General features: G+C 37.1%; 1 protein-coding gene across 1 annotated transcript in view; it reads left to right on the top strand.

Annotated features, from left to right (window-relative positions):
* The window catches only part of ppih (peptidylprolyl isomerase H (cyclophilin H)), a 37,963-nt gene that overhangs the window by 10,510 nt on the left and 9,704 nt on the right, over nucleotides 1–17,749 (top strand). Inside the window, exons 2-4 of the mRNA XM_056246774.1 lie at nucleotides 10,207–10,271; nucleotides 10,463–10,486; nucleotides 10,743–10,787. Coding sequence (XP_056102749.1) covers nucleotides 10,207–10,271; nucleotides 10,463–10,486; nucleotides 10,743–10,787 — 134 coding nt within the window. The remainder of the gene's footprint in view (nucleotides 1–10,206; nucleotides 10,272–10,462; nucleotides 10,487–10,742; nucleotides 10,788–17,749) is intronic.

Raw genomic sequence — 17,749 nt, 5'->3', positions numbered from 1 at the left:
CGATAACTACGTCATTGCAAAGGCTCGTGAATCATCACTACGACATAGGGGTGGGCGATATGAGCAAAAATTCATATCACGATATTTTTCACTGTCCGGACGATATCGATATTATATCGCGATATGAGAAAAAAAAAATAGAATCACATTTTAGTACACCTTAGTTAAATTACAGGCAAAATATGTATTTTAACACTAGATAGCTAGAAAAAGGTGAGGCATTTCATTGGACATAGACCTGAAAAATGTTTTTTTATTGTGCCATTTTTTTTCTCAAAAAGTGCAAACGTGCAACATGAGGTAGGCCTGAATGCACTTGTTATGTCTTTCCACTTTTTGCTCGTCTTGTCATAATGAGAACCGGCAGCGAATGAAGACTTTATTGATTTCAGAGTGAGAGCCGTCTTCGGGTGTGCTCTGTCTCCGGGAATATCTGTTGTTATAGTTTTGCTTTTTTAAATTAGTTTTTATTTTAATATCGTTTTCAATTTTGCTTTAAATTTCAGTTTAGTTTTAGCTAGTTTCATTAATGGTTTTGTTAGTTTTTATTTAGTTTTTATTTTGCAAACACATTTCTATATAGTTTTTATTTTATTTAGTTTCAGCTTTAGTAATAATAGTTTAGCTTTAGCAGAGCAAGCAGAACACTTCCAGTGTAGACCAAAGCGAGACGTTTAATTTAAGTTCAATGTTTGCACAGATTACAGTTAACTCTTGTGCAGACATCTTAATAATAAAAATAAAATAATGGGTTGAGATTGAACAAAGCACCAAATAAATAGAACTTAAAAGTATACAAGAAAAAAACAATGAAAATTTTCATACAAAATAATTCATTAGTGTAAGGAGACAGAATAAAGGCCTACAGTTTGTACAGTATAAAACCCATTACGTCTATGGAGAGTCCCCACAAAGATAGTGGACCAGTGTGTGTGTATGCGCGCGCGCTCATGTGTGTGTCGTGTCCTGTTATTCATAGCCTAACGTTACATTGCGGGGAAATGTCTCCACGTGGATAATATTATTAGCAGTAAATGTTTTGTAAAAACAAAGATAATAATAGCAGCTTTCAGCCTTTCAACCTTCATGAAAACATGACATCTCAAACATACAGTAGCCTGGAACTTTAACGTTTTTTTGTGCTTGAGGAACTTGTTTTGGTGTTGCACCCGCGTCTCGCAAATGAAACGGCATTCTAAAAATGCTGCGCTCAAGTTAAAAGACAAACTTGCGTTTTATTACCTTGTTATTTCCCATTCCACCGCAAAATATGCATCCTTTATGAACAGCCGCTTAGCACTAGCGATGTGTTCTACCGTACGTTACGGTCCTTCATTGAACGCGTCACAGGACAGCGGTTAATCGCCTCAGCAACTTCACGCGTATGAAGCGCCAAATCAGCCACTTCCTTAAACAGCGTATTCGATTCTGTATCGTCATTAGTGTTAACAGTTGTAAAGAGTACCAAATTGAACAAAACAATATAACTGCAAAATTTGAATTTATGAATACGGTATCCTCGGTATCGCAAAATCCATATCATGGCACAACATAATACCGGTATTCACGTTCATACCGGTATAGCGCCCACCCCTACTACGACACACCCCTTATACGGCATTGGTTCTGGCTTTTGTTCATACAGCGCGCGTTCCGGGTCTGAACACGGCAATGTTACTAGGTCCCCAACCCGGCATCGATCCCGGCATCAATCCCGGGTCGTGTTTGCGTTCACACAGAAGGCACTCTGGCAATTTGCCGAGTTCAAAGCGCTGTGTGAAAGGGGCTTAAGTCGGTGGTTTTCAATCCTGCTCCTGGGGACCCACCTTTGCACATTATGTATGCCTCCCTTATTTAATACACACTGTAAAACCCAACAAGATAAGCCAACTAAATCCATTTGAGGAAACTAATTGCCCAAACTAATATTTATGAGTACTGTTACTGTTAATTTAATTTGAGTCCACATAATATTATATTAAACTATAATTCAACTTGTCTTATATACTTTGTGTAGCTAAAACTTTGGATTCTTCTAAAGAATCAGATTCTTTAATTTAACTCAACTCTTTTACTGTTAACTGCTATTAGCAATAGCACAAGCACAACTGCACTAAAGTAATTAGCATAGAGACTGTGCTGAATTGCACAGCCATTGCTTTTTAAATAAAACAACATATAGACTTAATGTTATTTGGCCAATCCTCGTTCTAATTTCAGGCTCTACTCTTCAGCACAATGGTACCTCCCAAAACTCCCAAGCATTAAACACTAACAGATCACCTCCTGTATTGATCCTGAGCAAAAACACATAATATAACACTTTAATTTTAATATTTACTCTTGCTTTTAACAGTCAGAAAAATAGCATGATGGAAACTCTCCTGATGGATAAATCTCCCGTAACTCTTTCCATTTGAGTTCTGCTGCTTAATATAATCAGTTATTGAGTTCACGTAACTTTTTTTCTAGCACTTGCCAAACAACGATTGAAAGTAAAACTCTGCATTGACAAGCATATGAAATGGTGTTGATAACCAGTTGGCCGGTAACATTTTTTGAATTCTAACACCACATTGTTGTGAGAGTGATATGTTTTTAAAGATTAGGCTATCTCTTTCTATTTTTCTGACGTTAGTAAATCAAATGTTTGTTTTTTCTCCTAACACCCGATCTCAACTTGCTCATAACGTATGTTTGTAAGAGATATCATACCAGCCTTGAAACTTGTTAGACTAGATCTCTTGAAAAGGCGTATAGTGGGCTTGTGAACAATTACTCTCGTAGGCAGCTTTGTGTCCACTGTCCACAGTTGGTGTTTCTTTGCTCAAGTGCCAGTAGGTGTTCCAAATACAAGTGTCATCTGGGAGTTTGCTGTAAGGTCCAATCTTGCCACTTCTGAACCAAAAGGCAATGCCAACCAGTGCACTGTTGGCACAGGCCATCCACAGAAGGTTGACACTGGCATAAGATGGCACCAAAAAACCCACTAAGGCACATGTCAAACACATCAACAGGTAGGGCATCCAGTTCACAGCAAAACCTAGAGTCAGACTGACAAAGAGACGGGGGGAACTTTCTTGAATTCCTGATTTTCCATATTCCCCAAAATGAATATAAGTGAAGTCTTGATCGGGAACAAACTTTGTATTTGTCAGCTCTGACAATTTATTGGCTCTACTGATCCAACCAATCAGTTTCTTAAAATGAGGCAGAAGTATGAGACCCACTGCAATAGATATCTGGATACTAAATTGACTAACTACGTTAGATCCGTAAACGGGACACACTAGCACACTCAACATGTCTTTGTAAATCTCTATAGGTTGTGTGTCTGTGTAGTGGTAGGTGAAAACAAAGGCTGATGCCCACATAAACACAATCGTAATGCAGTAACTAACAAGCCTGCTCCGAGAGCTACGGGTAATGTCAAGGTTTGGGTAGCTAGCGTAGTCAAACGCCCCAGCGATGAGAATGAGTAGAGGAAGCAGGGCGTAGACAGCCGATCCGTGAGCCAGGATGAAGCACATCGAGGTAGAGGTGGGTATGTGTTCTTTGAAGAGCCATGCGCCAGAGACCGCACAGACCGACAGCACGTCTGCCACGTATATTGAGACACTGCAGAGCCCCAGGAGTGACTTGAGAATGCTATGCCTCCAGAAACACAAAACAAATGTGTTCAAAGCTACTTTGGTGCACAGAATTAACAGGTACTGCAGGGTCTCATCATGGGGAAAGTTCTCATTTATCCCCTCTGACAAGATGACAGCCATCATTATCGCTGATGAGTGCATTTTCAGTTCACCCTGAAAACACAAAATAATCAAATGAATGGTCAAAGTTAATAAAATAGATCTCCCTTAGTCTAACAGTGACACTAAGCAAATGTTTTGAAGTTAAAATTCATCATATGCACCAATGTCAAATTAAAGACCCCCCTGTGGTGAAAAATCAAGTTTTTAATGTTTAATTTCTATATGTCTATGTGGTGTTGAAAATGAAAATTCTGTCAGTAATTACTCACCCTCATGTTGTTCCAACCCCGTAAGACTTTCGTTCATCTTCGGAACACAAATTACGATATTTTTGATTAAATCTGAGAGCTGGATCACATAGGCTTCTTAAGGGATCGAAACTGACCGGCCCAAAAGTTATGAAATACATTGTTAAAATAGTCCTAGTGACTACAGTGGCTCAATCTTAAGTTTATCAAGCGACGAGAATACTTTTTGTGCGCAAAAAAAACAATAAAAAATAACGACTTTATTCAACTAATCATTTCCTTCTCTGTGGGCCGTGATATTTCACGTAGTGATATTGCGCAAAGCATCTAGGTTGCACGTCACACGTAGGCTCACTATTGGCCGACGCTGGTCATGTGTGTGATGCGTGACGTACAACCTAGAAGCTTTGCGTAGTTTCACTACGTGAAATATCACGGCCGAACAGAGAAGGAAATGATTAGTTGAATAAAGTCGTTATTTTTTTGTGTTTTTTGCACACAAAAAGTATTCTCGTCGCTTGATGAACTTAAGATTGAGCCACTGTAGTCACTAGGACTATTTTAACAATGTATTTCATAACTTTTGGGCCGGTCAGTTTCGATCCCTTAAAGAGGCTATATGCGTTTTTCTGAAATTTAAACTCGCGACTGACACCTGTGGCCAAAAAACAGAACTGCTCTTCCTTGCTCGCTCTCGTACGTGCACAGTTCACAAGTCATCTGCTGCAAGGAGGTCAACATTATGTTTACAGAGGTAAGAACAGTCAAATACATATATTGTTTGAGATAAGTGCTGGCAAGCGGTGGTGGCAGAGTGATCTGAAACGTTTAACATGAACGCGCTTGACGTCACATCCGCCGACAGCGCGGGAAAAATCCGACCCGACAGAAAATAGGAAAAATAGGATACAGGCTTATAGGTGCACCCACTGTGAGCGGACAAGGTGTCAGTATGCTCAACAGGAGATGTTTGAGTCATAAATGGTAAAATAAAAAGGCTATTGTTACGTTTATTTTGGGGAAAAAGTTATATATAGTCCCTTTAAGAAGCCTATGGAGGAGTGATCCAGCTCTCAGATTTAATCAAAAATATCTTAATTTGTCTTCCGAAGATGAACGAAAGTCTTACGGGGTTGGAACAACATGAGGGTGAGTAATTGCTGACAGAATTTTCATTTTTGGGTGAACTAACCCTTTAACGTTTGATAACGTAGTCAAGCCAAAAGCTAATCATATTAATTACTGTTATGTGTCCGATGTCGTTGAAAGCGATTCATAAAACACATTACTATTCTGATACATCGACTTGTAGATGACCCTGTATGAGTGAGTGGAGACGGGCCTCATTTACATATTCATGGATCCCCACGTATACTAAATGAAGCAAGGCTGTAGAGTTACATTCAAGCTATTTTATTTCACAGGAAAAAATTGTTTAAATATGCCATTTTGATGTTGAGAATATTTGACTACAGGGGGACTTTAAGCTATAGACAGTATGGTTGGTAATTGCATCTTGTATATTTGGTGCACTAGTGAGCAGACATGGAGTTGTTTGTGGTGCTCTCGATAAGAGCACGATATCTCGATAAGATAATTATATTGTTGGCGGACTATGGTTTAAAACAGGCAATAAAACCTTTTTTTGTTAATGTGACTTGTAGACGGCAAAAAGTCTGCAACAACACAGGAAAGAACATTGTGAATAGGCCTGACATCACTTGCAGTGTCCAGAAATAGTCAGAGAAGCAAACAGAAATGATGGATATGAAGAGAAATTATGTCGCTGATAAAAAAAAGCTGCAACAGTAGGGAGGCACCGATGCCACTTTTTCCAGAATGAATCCGATACCTGTATTTTCACTGCATTTGTAATTTTTAAATATATTGGGTAGAGAAACCAAAAGAATATTAATCATATTAGTTAGTTGGCTTAATTTGTTTAGCAAATATAGGCTATATTTCCTTCAGTTATTTTCATGCTAATTAATCCTGATAAAATGTATTGTATGGGCTTCTGTTATTTTCACTGTTCATTTTATTGCTCTATCATATTTAATCTTTCATTTACTAGTACAGTGCATATTTAGAGCTGCAGCAGGGCTCAGTGCTAAGGATTGGGTCAGTGTATAGGGGACATTTAATATTCAACAATATTATTGATCTGCCTTAAGGTGGACGATGACGCAATTTTCTTCTAGAAACAAACTTTGTTGTATTATTTTCATGTTATCACTGTGAAGCTGCTTTGATACAATCTGTATTGTAAAAAGCGCTATATAATTATAAATAAAGGTGACTTGACTATATAGCACTGCATATTTATCACTGTATAAATTAAATACAGATGGAATTTTGTAAAGTTACAAAAGTTATTTAGTCAAGAGCAGTGAGTGATTTATTTGTCCTTTGTTTGATTTACATTAAAAACACAGCAGCAGGTTTAATAGCTGCTGTCCCTTTAAGACCAATCCCATGGATCGCATTTGAATATACCGACTTTGTTTACTTGAGATATAACCGACTTTGTTTACTGGGATACTCGTCAAGAGAGGTGTTTAACAGCCAGCAATCAAGAGCATGTAACAGAAGTTCTCTCTCTCTCTCTCTCTCTCTCTCTCTCTCTCTCTCTCTCTCTCTCTCTCTCTCTCTCTCTCTCTCCTCTCTTTACAGTCAGTTAACGTTAACAAAGTGGTGGGATTTCCCATAGGCTTTTGGATTATCTCTAAAAACAAGCTCTGTGACCAACAAAAGTTTATGATACTTGCACGTTTTGTCCATCAAGATAGTTATCACAGATGAACACAACTTTTATGAATTTTGAAGCCTAAAAAGGCTAAAGGTAGGCTTTAAACGAACTACACCACGGTCCCACGAATTCAGAAGATGGAACCGGAAGTGCTAAAATGCTAACTCGGTTCCGTGGTTTGGCCTTCAAAGTGATGTCGTACCTGCACCACTCTATACATACCGTACCTCTTTTTACTTTCTTTGCCATTGACACATCCGACCGAACTACAAACTTTCTGCTGATGTGATAATGGGATGTGCGCTCGACAAGCTTGCGCAACTGTTCCTCTGTGCCGTTTATCAGCTCTCCCACCACAGCTATATAGGCGTTACTATATTTTGTTTAATATTCCACTAATTAAATACATTTACTTTAGTCAAGTCAAGTCAATGGGTCGTGATGGGTCAGTAAATGACCCATCATACCACTGATCAGCTCTACCAAACTTGGATGTCTTTTCCAGTAATAAACAAACACTGTTAAGTTGTTTTGATTGATACTGTGAAGCAGCTTTGATACAATCTGTATAGAAGCCTTCTTTTTTCCCATTACATACTCTGTTATTAGTGTTTCTTTGTCTGGACACAAACACTGTACACATGCTGCGTGGTATCAGTATCGGTGCATCCCTAAAAAATAACCTTTCTGGGAGCGTCCATTCAAGTACTTAATGAATATATGTCAATTTTCCAGCTGATTACAACATGTAAAGTATTTTATGCATCTACCTTTATTTTATATTAACTTTTATTATTTTCAAAGAAATATTATTTATTTATATTATTATATTTATTATTTATTATAGTTACAAAATGTCATACAATTTTGATTCTTTGTTAATGATTAAAGGTGGTTATAATGAAGTGTTTCCAATATGTTGGAAATAAGTCCAATATATTCCAATATAAGTCATGGGCCGCTGTTGGTTGATGCCACAATCTAAACTTTGATATTAACATTAAATATGAACAACAAGCCTAGTTTCTAAACTTTGAAAGTAGTTTCCCAATGCCTACATGTTTTGTTTTTTTGTTTTTTCCAATGCCTACATCTTTTGAATAGTAAATGTATTGATGTAAGTCTTTAAAAAAAAACTTAACTGGTACGTAAATGTTAAACTAGAACACTGCTGTGGTGATGAGTGATATGAAAATGCCTTTGCCTCTGGTCAAACTTGACAAGCAGGATTTTGTTGTCTGCCACTTTAGTTCTATTTACAAATGGACAGAGGTAATTCCTTAAAAGAAAATTGTAAAGATGTTGTTTAAAGCAGTGTTTCTTTCTTCAAGTTTTCCAAATAGCTAGATCTATCATGGGATTTAGAACAATTTACAGTCAGTCATGTAATATAAAAATGTTCACATGACAGCACAGCAGTATAATAATATAATAAAATAGAGTTAAATACCTTCTGAAATTGTTGTTGTAGTGATCTTGATAAACATTCATGAGCTCCATCCTTAGCAAGAGAATCTTTAACTGAGTCTGTAACCTAGTCTTGTTAGGTGAGAAAATGAAATGTCAGAGCACACTCTTTAAACCACACCTATTTACCGGTACATTCATTCTTTCCCTGGACAATAGCTTTTTTGGACTTTGCTCATGTGACCCAACAAGACAGAATATATTGCAAGTTGTGTTGCCTTTTTACAGCACTCATATCTGGTTTTGCAATCCATCTGAAGATTAACATCTTTAAGTGAGGATTGAGTGTGTTTTTGGTTTATGCTTTTCTTAATCCTCTATCTATATTATAAAATGACAGCTGAGCCGGTAATTAGATAATTGCTTGTGAGATTGTGTAATTTAACTATAGTAACGCAACTTGTAATGCAACTTGATGTCTTTGCGTTTCTGTCCAGACTAGATTCACTTCCTCGAAAGGTGGAGACCAGAGCTCGAAGGATTCTTTGAAGGATTTATATCATGTTTTTTTTAAAGCAATGTTTGGAATAGCTACAATGCTACTTTGGCACTAGCCTATTCACTTTCTACCACTCTGTCTCTCCTAAACACACTCCGACACCTCTATGTGTGTGTGTTTAGGAGAGACAGAGTGGTAGAAAGTACATATTTTCATTTTATCCCATTTTTTCTCATAATAATCTTTGTTTTGTTGTGGTTATTTCGCTGCTGGCTGTATGGCTCTACAAAATATATAAATAAATTGTGGTGACATGATATGGAACTGTATTGCTTTCCAGACCTGGAGTTACTTTAAAGTTGTGCAGTTATAGAAAGTTATGAGTTGTAAAGTTACAGTATGCATCAAAAGTGACACCGTGACATTGGCAGAAGTGCATAAATATTAGTTAGTTAGTTATAGTTAGTTACCACAGTCATAGTTGACACCGTGGCAATGGCAGAAGTGCATATATATATATATATATATATATATTAGTTAATTATAGTTAGGTACCACAGTTATAGTTGACAGGATAACTTGTGGTGTTTCGTGTGAATGTACCATCGTTTGTTGCACTGTCATTATTAATCAGTAAACTTTCAGTAAAGTGAGTACATGTCAAATGATTTGTAAAAGCAAAACAATAGTGACACGGTAAAAGCACTATTAATCAAACTTGTGTGTTGTGACATTACTGTTGGATTCAATATAGTTGGCACTCCATCAACTTTTATTTGATGAAAAGCCTGCGTTGAACTGTGTCTTGTTTAAAACCGATTCACCAGTATGAAAATGAACGGTGTCTTACTGATGCAATCTGGAATTTTCGTAAAACTAAAGTTCAGGATGGCAATGGAAAGACTGATTTGATTTCCACAACTTTGCACTGCAAAAGGTCTTGTAATCCTCAGATGTATCCTTTGTTTGTGAATCTCTGGTATTTACTCACCTCCTACATGGCAGGCGAGGCTAAAGAGGTGCAGAAACCTTCTAGTAATCATTCTAGTCAAACCTGTTACTGCTCCTAATCAATGCTCCATGTGCAATGAAACCCATCTTCCCTTGTGACAAAACTGCATGGAAGAAAATCCCATAATGGCAAAAGAATTCCCAGGCTGTTGGAAACAATGTCTCCATGACCATCACAAACGTTCTCAGCTATGGATTTAAACATGCAGCTCTTTTAAGACCGAGTGGGGTACCACCCTAAACCTGGGGGGAATGGGCCGGTTCAGAACTTGTTCGTTTCATTTCTCTAAGTGGTTTTGTGGGACAACAACATTCATTCATTCATTCATTCAAAGCACACAGCAGATGCCTCCCATCCTTTGTTTAAATTTTGTGTTCTTGTTTGTTTGATTGTATGTCCCCCCCCCCCCCCCCATGCATACACAGAATGCCATATCTTTTGATTGTTTGAATGTGACTTGGTCAATGTAAATGTGAATATTTGCCTCTTTATTTGGAGTCAGCATTTTTTTAAATTGGTTATTTCAAAAATTTTAGGAAGTTGGCAGAATGAAGATAGAGCTTTTTGCTGACATTGTTCCAAAGACTGCAGAAAATTTTCGGTAAGAAGATTCCTCAATCCATTTATGTATAAACACTAGAAAACACTCTGCGTGTGTGCTATGTAAAATGTTTAGGCCTAACCCTTTTCTTTACTACTTGCATGGCAATTTATTGGTTCTTCTAAATGTAAGTTCTAGATTTTGGTTTATTTGTGCCAGTTTACATGTGAATCTGTTTTTCTGTCTTTCAGGCAGTTCTGTACTGGTGAATTCAAGTAAGTCAGTCTCAGATTTCAGTGGGTTAATTAAGGGTTGTTCTACTTTAACCACATGTATGATTGAACGTATATTACCACATACTCATATTACATTTTTCTTTTATGTGTTATTGTGACTGATGCTTTTGAGTATGTTCAAATCATGCTATAAGAAACATGTGCTGGATAAGGCTACAGATTAAACGGCTCTTTCTCTTTCTGGTTTTGTTGATTTGCATGTATTTTGACCATGTGCTGCTTTTGTCCAATGTAGGAAGGATGGAGTTCCCGTGGGCTATAAAGGCTGCACATTTCATAGGTGAGACACTTTACTTGGTATTGCTCACAGATACAAAATTAACAAAAATGTAGATTGCAAAATTTATTAGAATATTCACTACTTAAAAAGCCATTGCTGTCTCACAAAACAAAACAAAAAACACGTCAAAAAACAGAATGAAGTTTTTGGCAGAATAAGGAAAGTTGTGTGTGGTGCATGGTGATGCTCCAGAGAGCTGTCTTTAAAAAAATCTGCTGAGAAATATAATAATAAATGCATTTCTAGCTAGGTGAAGCATGGAGGAAGAGTGTGGGGAGCCTCTTTAGCTTCTGGTATTGGTGAGTTGCTTCACTGTGAAACGTCATTTAATACTTTGGAGTATGGAGAATATTGCAGAATGGCTTGCTTCCCACAAATGAAAAGTTATCTAAAGAGGAATGATCAGATGTTATTTTTCAACAAGACAATGCTCCTGCCCAAATTGCAAAGACAACCAAGAAGTGGCTTGAGAACAAGCCCATCAGGCACATGTTTTGGCCTGGTCAGAGTCCAGATTTGAACCCTATTGTGAATATTTGCTCTCAATTTATACTCAAACCAACTGGGAGACAATTTTTCAATGTTTTTTTAGTTGTTTTTTTTGCCAACATATTGTAGAAATTCAGTTATTATAGGTACTGGCCAAGCTATTACTGTTGCTCATAATTAGAATTAGAAGTTTGTTCAAATCCATACTTCTAAGTATAAAGCTTTGGCTTTTATTTTTATGTCCTGCAGACAGTATTCAAATGTTTAGTATTTTTTTCATTGATCAAAGTTTCAATGCAAATACACCTTGAATGATGTTTTGCAATTCAAAACAGTACTATGATATTGTCGTTTTCAAGTCACGCTTAAGTTGAGTCAATTGTCAGGTGGTGAACATGATAGACCAAAATAATCAGAGGGCCAGGAGTGTCCAACTCAGTTCCTGGAGGACGGCCGCTGTCCTGCAGAGTTTTGCTCAAACCCCATTTAAACACACCTTAACCAGCTAATAAAGGTCTTCAGGATTACTAGAAACTTCCAGGCTGGTGTTTTGGAGTTAGACTCTGCAGGACAGTGGCCCTCCAGGAGTGGAATTTGACACATGTGTCCTAGGCTATTGTTGGGGACAAAACCGTTAAAGACCCAGGACCAGATATGATGAATGAAGACCCAGAGTCAGAAGTTCAGTCAATTGAAGACAATTTTAGATACTAGAAAATTCTATAACTACATACATCTCATAAGCTTAAAGAAGTAATTCAACTCATTTGAAAATTAGAAGGAAAAATATTGATTAATACCTTGATTATAATCACTCAATTGATATGCATTGAAGCGGCAGTGGATTCCAGAATCCACCCCCTTCAGTCCCCTCTTAACCCTTTAAGTGTCACCCCCCTTTTTTTGAATATACATGAAAATGCACATTTCAAACTTAAATGGTTGTAATTCAAGAATGCTTTAGAATATAGACGTAAGATTGGTCTCGTTTTAAAGAAGACATTTGGTAGATTTTTGTAGAAGTGAAATAAATTAAGAAAGTGAAACAGAAAAAAAGTTATAGAAGTTTGAGTTTATGAAATGTACAATGTAAAAAAAAACTAATTATTCATATTTTATAGAAAATATATATTTTCGAAACCTGGGCGAAACCTCTAAAACTGCAACAAAAAAAAAATCAAAATCAAAAATCTGAACAAGTTGTGTTTAAAATTTTAGGTTGATATCTCAAAAAATGAGTTTTCAGTGAGATTTTGTTTGGGCGCAGTACCAAACTTTTTCACTAGATGACAACCAGACTCCATTACTGCCCATATAAGGGCGCCTCCATTTCCAAAAGTTTTTTGAGTGATATGAACCATTATTTCCACAATTTTCATACAATTTATGAAGTAGACATCTATTCAGAAGTAATATGAGAAGTTTGGCAGATTTTGATATGAATTCAACCTCTAACAAACACAAAAAGAACAAGTATGTGTGTTAGAGCTTCCTGCCACATCACAAATAGTGAATCTATAATTTTTTTCTTTATCCACCGTATTCCTACTTCCCATGACGCTTTGCGCGAATTATGGGTGTAACTTCCGTTAAGCTGTAAACAATCAGTGAAAGGCTCGCTCTATGAACGAAAAAGTGTCACAATGAGATGACATTAATCGACTCACCCTTCAACCATCGAACATTAAAATTAAATTTAAAAGTTTAAAAGAATCAATAAGGTACTTTCAACAGACCAAAAATAGCCCCAAAAGCGCAAGTCTTTGGTTAAACATCACAGGCAAATATATCTGTAGCCTATTGTATAACAAGCCTTAATCAAAAATGTTCATTAACTTCAGCATTACGTGACACGATATCAAAGTGATTTCCGTCATTTTGACAGATTATAAATTGCATTTACGTGTGAAAACAAACCTGGAAAGAGACGTGAGGATTTGAGGAGAATAACGAGAGATTCTAAGTGCATTCCAGTGAATTATTAATGGAATATCGTAAATTAAATTCGGGAGAACAGACCACTAATGTGCCGTATATGTTGTCCTTTTTCATACTTTTATAGCGGATTGCAAAGGAAAAAATAAAAATCATCATGAGGAAAAGAAAGCAGCGACTGAAAAGAGCTCTTTCCATAGATATTCTTGTTATAACATGTCACATTAAAATACCAAGTATAACGTTATTCTCATGATGTCTGAAAATAAATCATGAAGGAAAATTAACAGCTCATCCAGTCAAACTGACGGATCAGCTTTATTTGTAGGGCAACCTTATGATTTGAAATGATTCGTTTCAGCCTTTTTGAATGGAAGTTCCCCAAACCGGAAGTGCCACCCATAATTCAAAACGCAGTAAGGTCGTCAGGAATAAGGTGGATATTTAAAAAAAAAAATCAGACCTTTTTTTAAAAAAAAAATTGAATGGATGCTATCTTTTGACCTCTTGGCATGAAAACAAACTGAGGTTTCTACCCTTCTTTCATGATTTTTCATGTTCATCACTATTTCAAAATAAAGGTCTAAACACGCCTCAGGAGTAGGAAAATATTCTTGTTGCAAATTGATAAATTATGGCTCCTCTGTAATTCATTTTGAAAATCAATCACCAAATATGGAAACAAGAGATTGTAAGCTTTCAAATGATATATAGTATGTCAAGATTAGTTTAGGTTTAGTATAGGATATTACTGTTTTAAAAATGTAATGGATTTGGGCCCACCGGTGGGCCGGTGACACTTATGCCTCGTTTCCACTGAGCGGTACGGTACGGTACAGTTCGGTTCGGTACGCAATTATTTGCGTTTCCACTGTCAAAAGTTGTGAATGGTACCAAAAAGCCGAACCGTACCGTACCACTTTTTGGGTACCCTTCCGTTGTGGTACCTAGCACAGTGGTACGGTACTAAAAGGTGGAGCTAGACTCACTGCAGAACGGTGATTGGTTGACAGAGTATCGTCACTTGCGCGTGCTACAAGGGCATTAGAAGCATACAGTTAAAATATAATACTACTGTTATTGTGTCACGAAATGTAGTTTTAAGAGTTTTTCAGGCGAGAAAGTAGTTTTTTAAAGCTCAAATCTGTGGTTTATTTATAGATTTATGACAATTTGAAGATCCATTCCAAGCAATCACCGGGTGCTCGGCGCTCGTGCACCCCGCCTGGAGCAGCCTTTCCCCGGCTAGCCGTTCTGATGTTTGCCGCTGACTCTGACGTCTCTGTAGTGGTTAAACATGAGATATAATTCGCCTTGTACAGACCTAACAGGCGATCTTTGGTCTCGTGAATTTATAATTCGTTCCCTGGCCAATAGTTTTGGCAGAAGGCTAAGTGAAGTTTCATATATTTGAGCGCTGAATTTGTATATTTGACTGAATTGTTTGCTTTGTTATTAAAGCTTTACTGTATATATTTTTGTACCTTTTACTTATACTTTTATAATGGCTATTATTGATAAAACTGAAATTCAACAAAAATTGATAGTTTTGTCATTTATTTTATTTTATTACAAGATCATCTGTAATGTTGTTTATTGCAACATTTGCACCAATGCAATATGCAATTCATTGCCTGGAATATGTTTAATATTTTTAAATTGAAACGAAAAGAGGCAGGATTGTGTTTTATATTTAGTTTTGTTATAAATATAACGTTACATGCAGTGAATATAATCAATATAGGCTATGCGTTGCCTGAACCACATTTGTGTGCTTATAATGTTTAAAATGTATTTAAATTAAATCGAAAAGAAGCAGAGTGGTGTTTTATAACATATTTCGTTTTATTGTTGCCTAAAATGTACATAACCGGAGTAGCAGAGCGAGCTGAGTGGCGCTTTCAAGAACACGCTGTTCCATCAGCAGAATTACTGGACTCGCGTCCTCGGGATAATTCTCCTGAGTCGGACTTTGCGTAGGCTACTTGGTATTGAGAAACGCCTAATGCCAGCGCTTGTTTCTTGTGACAAACATCCCGAGAAGCAAGAACAAGATCTGCTGTCTGTCATCATCCATTGTTGTTTACTATGTCGTTTTTGTTCGCGCGAAAATGACGTCGATCGCTTCTTTCCGGCAAACACCACGCCTATCAAGTGACATTATCACTACTTTCCGGCATACACCCACGCCTATCAAGTAGGGTACTGTTGGCAGTGGAAACGCGAGCCCCGATCATGGTTTAGCGACCCGACCCGAACCGTACCGTACCGTACTGAACCGTACCGTACCACTCAGTGGAAACGAGGCATTAGACCAATTTGGGGTCCTAAACACTACATCTGGTCTACCAATTGAGGCTGCTTCAAAATTTTAGATGAATGCTCTCTCCTGGAGCAGGACTTTTTTTTTGTTGTTGTTGTTTTAAACTATGATTTCCAATTTATTATACAATACAACAAGATGGATTTATAAATCCACTTCGTTCACTATGTAAAGGATCTACTGAAGGCATGTTGTAGAGAGGAACCCAAGTGCAGTTTATTACAAAAAAACTAAACATGAGACAAAAACATGGTGTGGCATGAACTCAAAACAAAAACGTGACGCTTACCAACAGTGGTTACAGGGAAACAAAACTTGACAAAGACACATGGCAAACATGAGGGCTTAAATACACACAAGACTAATGATAAGACAAGGGACACCTGTGAACAATGAACCAATTACAACATGACACATCAGACAAGGGAACACATGGCAGGATCACATGATAAACAGGGAATCGCATGACAAGACAAAGAAACATGACAATGACATGAACAAACCAAACCGTGACACACTACACCCCTTACAGACCATTTTCAGGTTCAAAACACAATAATGGTCTAACTAAAAATAAACTGCGAAAAAATAAGACAAACCCATAATATTCCATCTAAGCACTTTAAGTCTTGTGAATGCATCCTACATTTTACAGTTTACAGACATATAGCATGTACCATATTGATTTCAGAATATCGTATAATTTACCAAATTCACATCATCATTCCAATCATTATTTCCACTAAAACTTAATAACCCTTTTTTGCTAAGCTTTCGTTTCACCACAGACCCATTTACAGTCATTATAGCCATAAAATAGAACATAAATGAACAAACTTTGTTAATGTTAAAACATTTCATCAAAATGACATTTGTATCAAAGCATATAAATTCAATAATAGTAGCTTGTTCAGCACTTATCTTTACATTACTGTTAATGATAGTCAATACCGAATTATTTTTAATCTAAAACTCACTTTTCATAGAATTTCACAGTACTCAGACCATGTTGACTGTACAACATTCAAAATCAAATAATTAGTGCTTTCTGTAAAGTAAATTTTTTTCTCAATGTCTTGTCCGTTAAAACTCCTTAGGTGCCATCTACAAATGACCAAAATCTTAAACCCCTTCGTTCATTTGTGTCATTTGGCAGTAATATTTCAAATATAGTACATCATATATATATATATTAAAAAACTGCCACCGTCACCAATAGCATCCAGCTGCAGACCCGCAGCACCACCAGTTTCAGAACCCCAGCGCCAGGACCGGAAGTGAGGGGCGGAGCTTACGTTCTAAACCGAGTAACGTCGTAATTTGCTTAGACACCAAACGGCATGCTTTTATTACACACGAGACGTCATACTTGATACGTGTGTTATGATACATTAAGGTACAGTACAATAAGCATTTTAAAACATTGATTTTGCGTAATATAATTGTATATAGTTATCCGTTTCATTGTATTATGAGAGTTACTTCCTGATCATGATGGTGAAAAATAATGCTTGACACTTATGGGCATTTTATATAAAATATACTTTATTTCACAAGAACATGTGCAGCTTGCATTTCTCTTTATGTAAAATAATGTCAAAAATCTAAAAAAAGAGAGAGAAAATTCGGCATTGTTTTAAAAGAAACAATAAAAATGTATACAACATGACCAATTCACCCCTAGGCCCATTTTATCATGACAATCCTGTATACATTTAACTTACAATGTATCAAATGAGGAACTCACTCTCAGGTCCATTTTGTCCTTACATTCTTGCAAAAATAACTATAATGCAATAATAATAATTCCGCAATAACCCTCACTTCCGGTTCTGGCGCTGGGGTTCTGAAACTGGTGGTGTTGCGGGTCTGCAGCTGGATATATCTCACCTTCACAGCCCTACTCAGATCGAGTCTCTGTTACACTGGCAGTTTCAGCCACAGCACATCAAGTCATGGTGGGGGCCAGATTCAGATAAGTGAATTGTTTCATTACAGCCAAGCACAGGCTTATCTTTTGAAAGCAAAACATCTCTGACCACATCGAAAACATTCTATGTTATCTAGAGCAGCAGACGCTTTGCCTATAGTTTGATCATTAGCCGCGTTTCCACTGCCGGGCCAGGGCTAACAGCGAGCCGAGCCGAGCCGAGCCAGTGGCCTCGGGCCTCAAGCTTGCGTTTCCACTGCCGGGCCAGTAGCCCCGCAGCGCTGC

The sequence above is a fragment of the Rhinichthys klamathensis genome, unplaced genomic scaffold, assembly GCF_029890125.1.
Source record: "Rhinichthys klamathensis goyatoka isolate OS25496 unplaced genomic scaffold, OSU_Roscu_1.1 h1tg000040l_1, whole genome shotgun sequence".
Classification (NCBI taxonomy): domain Eukaryota; kingdom Metazoa; phylum Chordata; class Actinopteri; order Cypriniformes; family Leuciscidae; genus Rhinichthys; species Rhinichthys klamathensis.
Note: the sequence above shows the minus strand (reverse complement) of the source record. Positions and strands in the feature narration are given on the sequence as shown.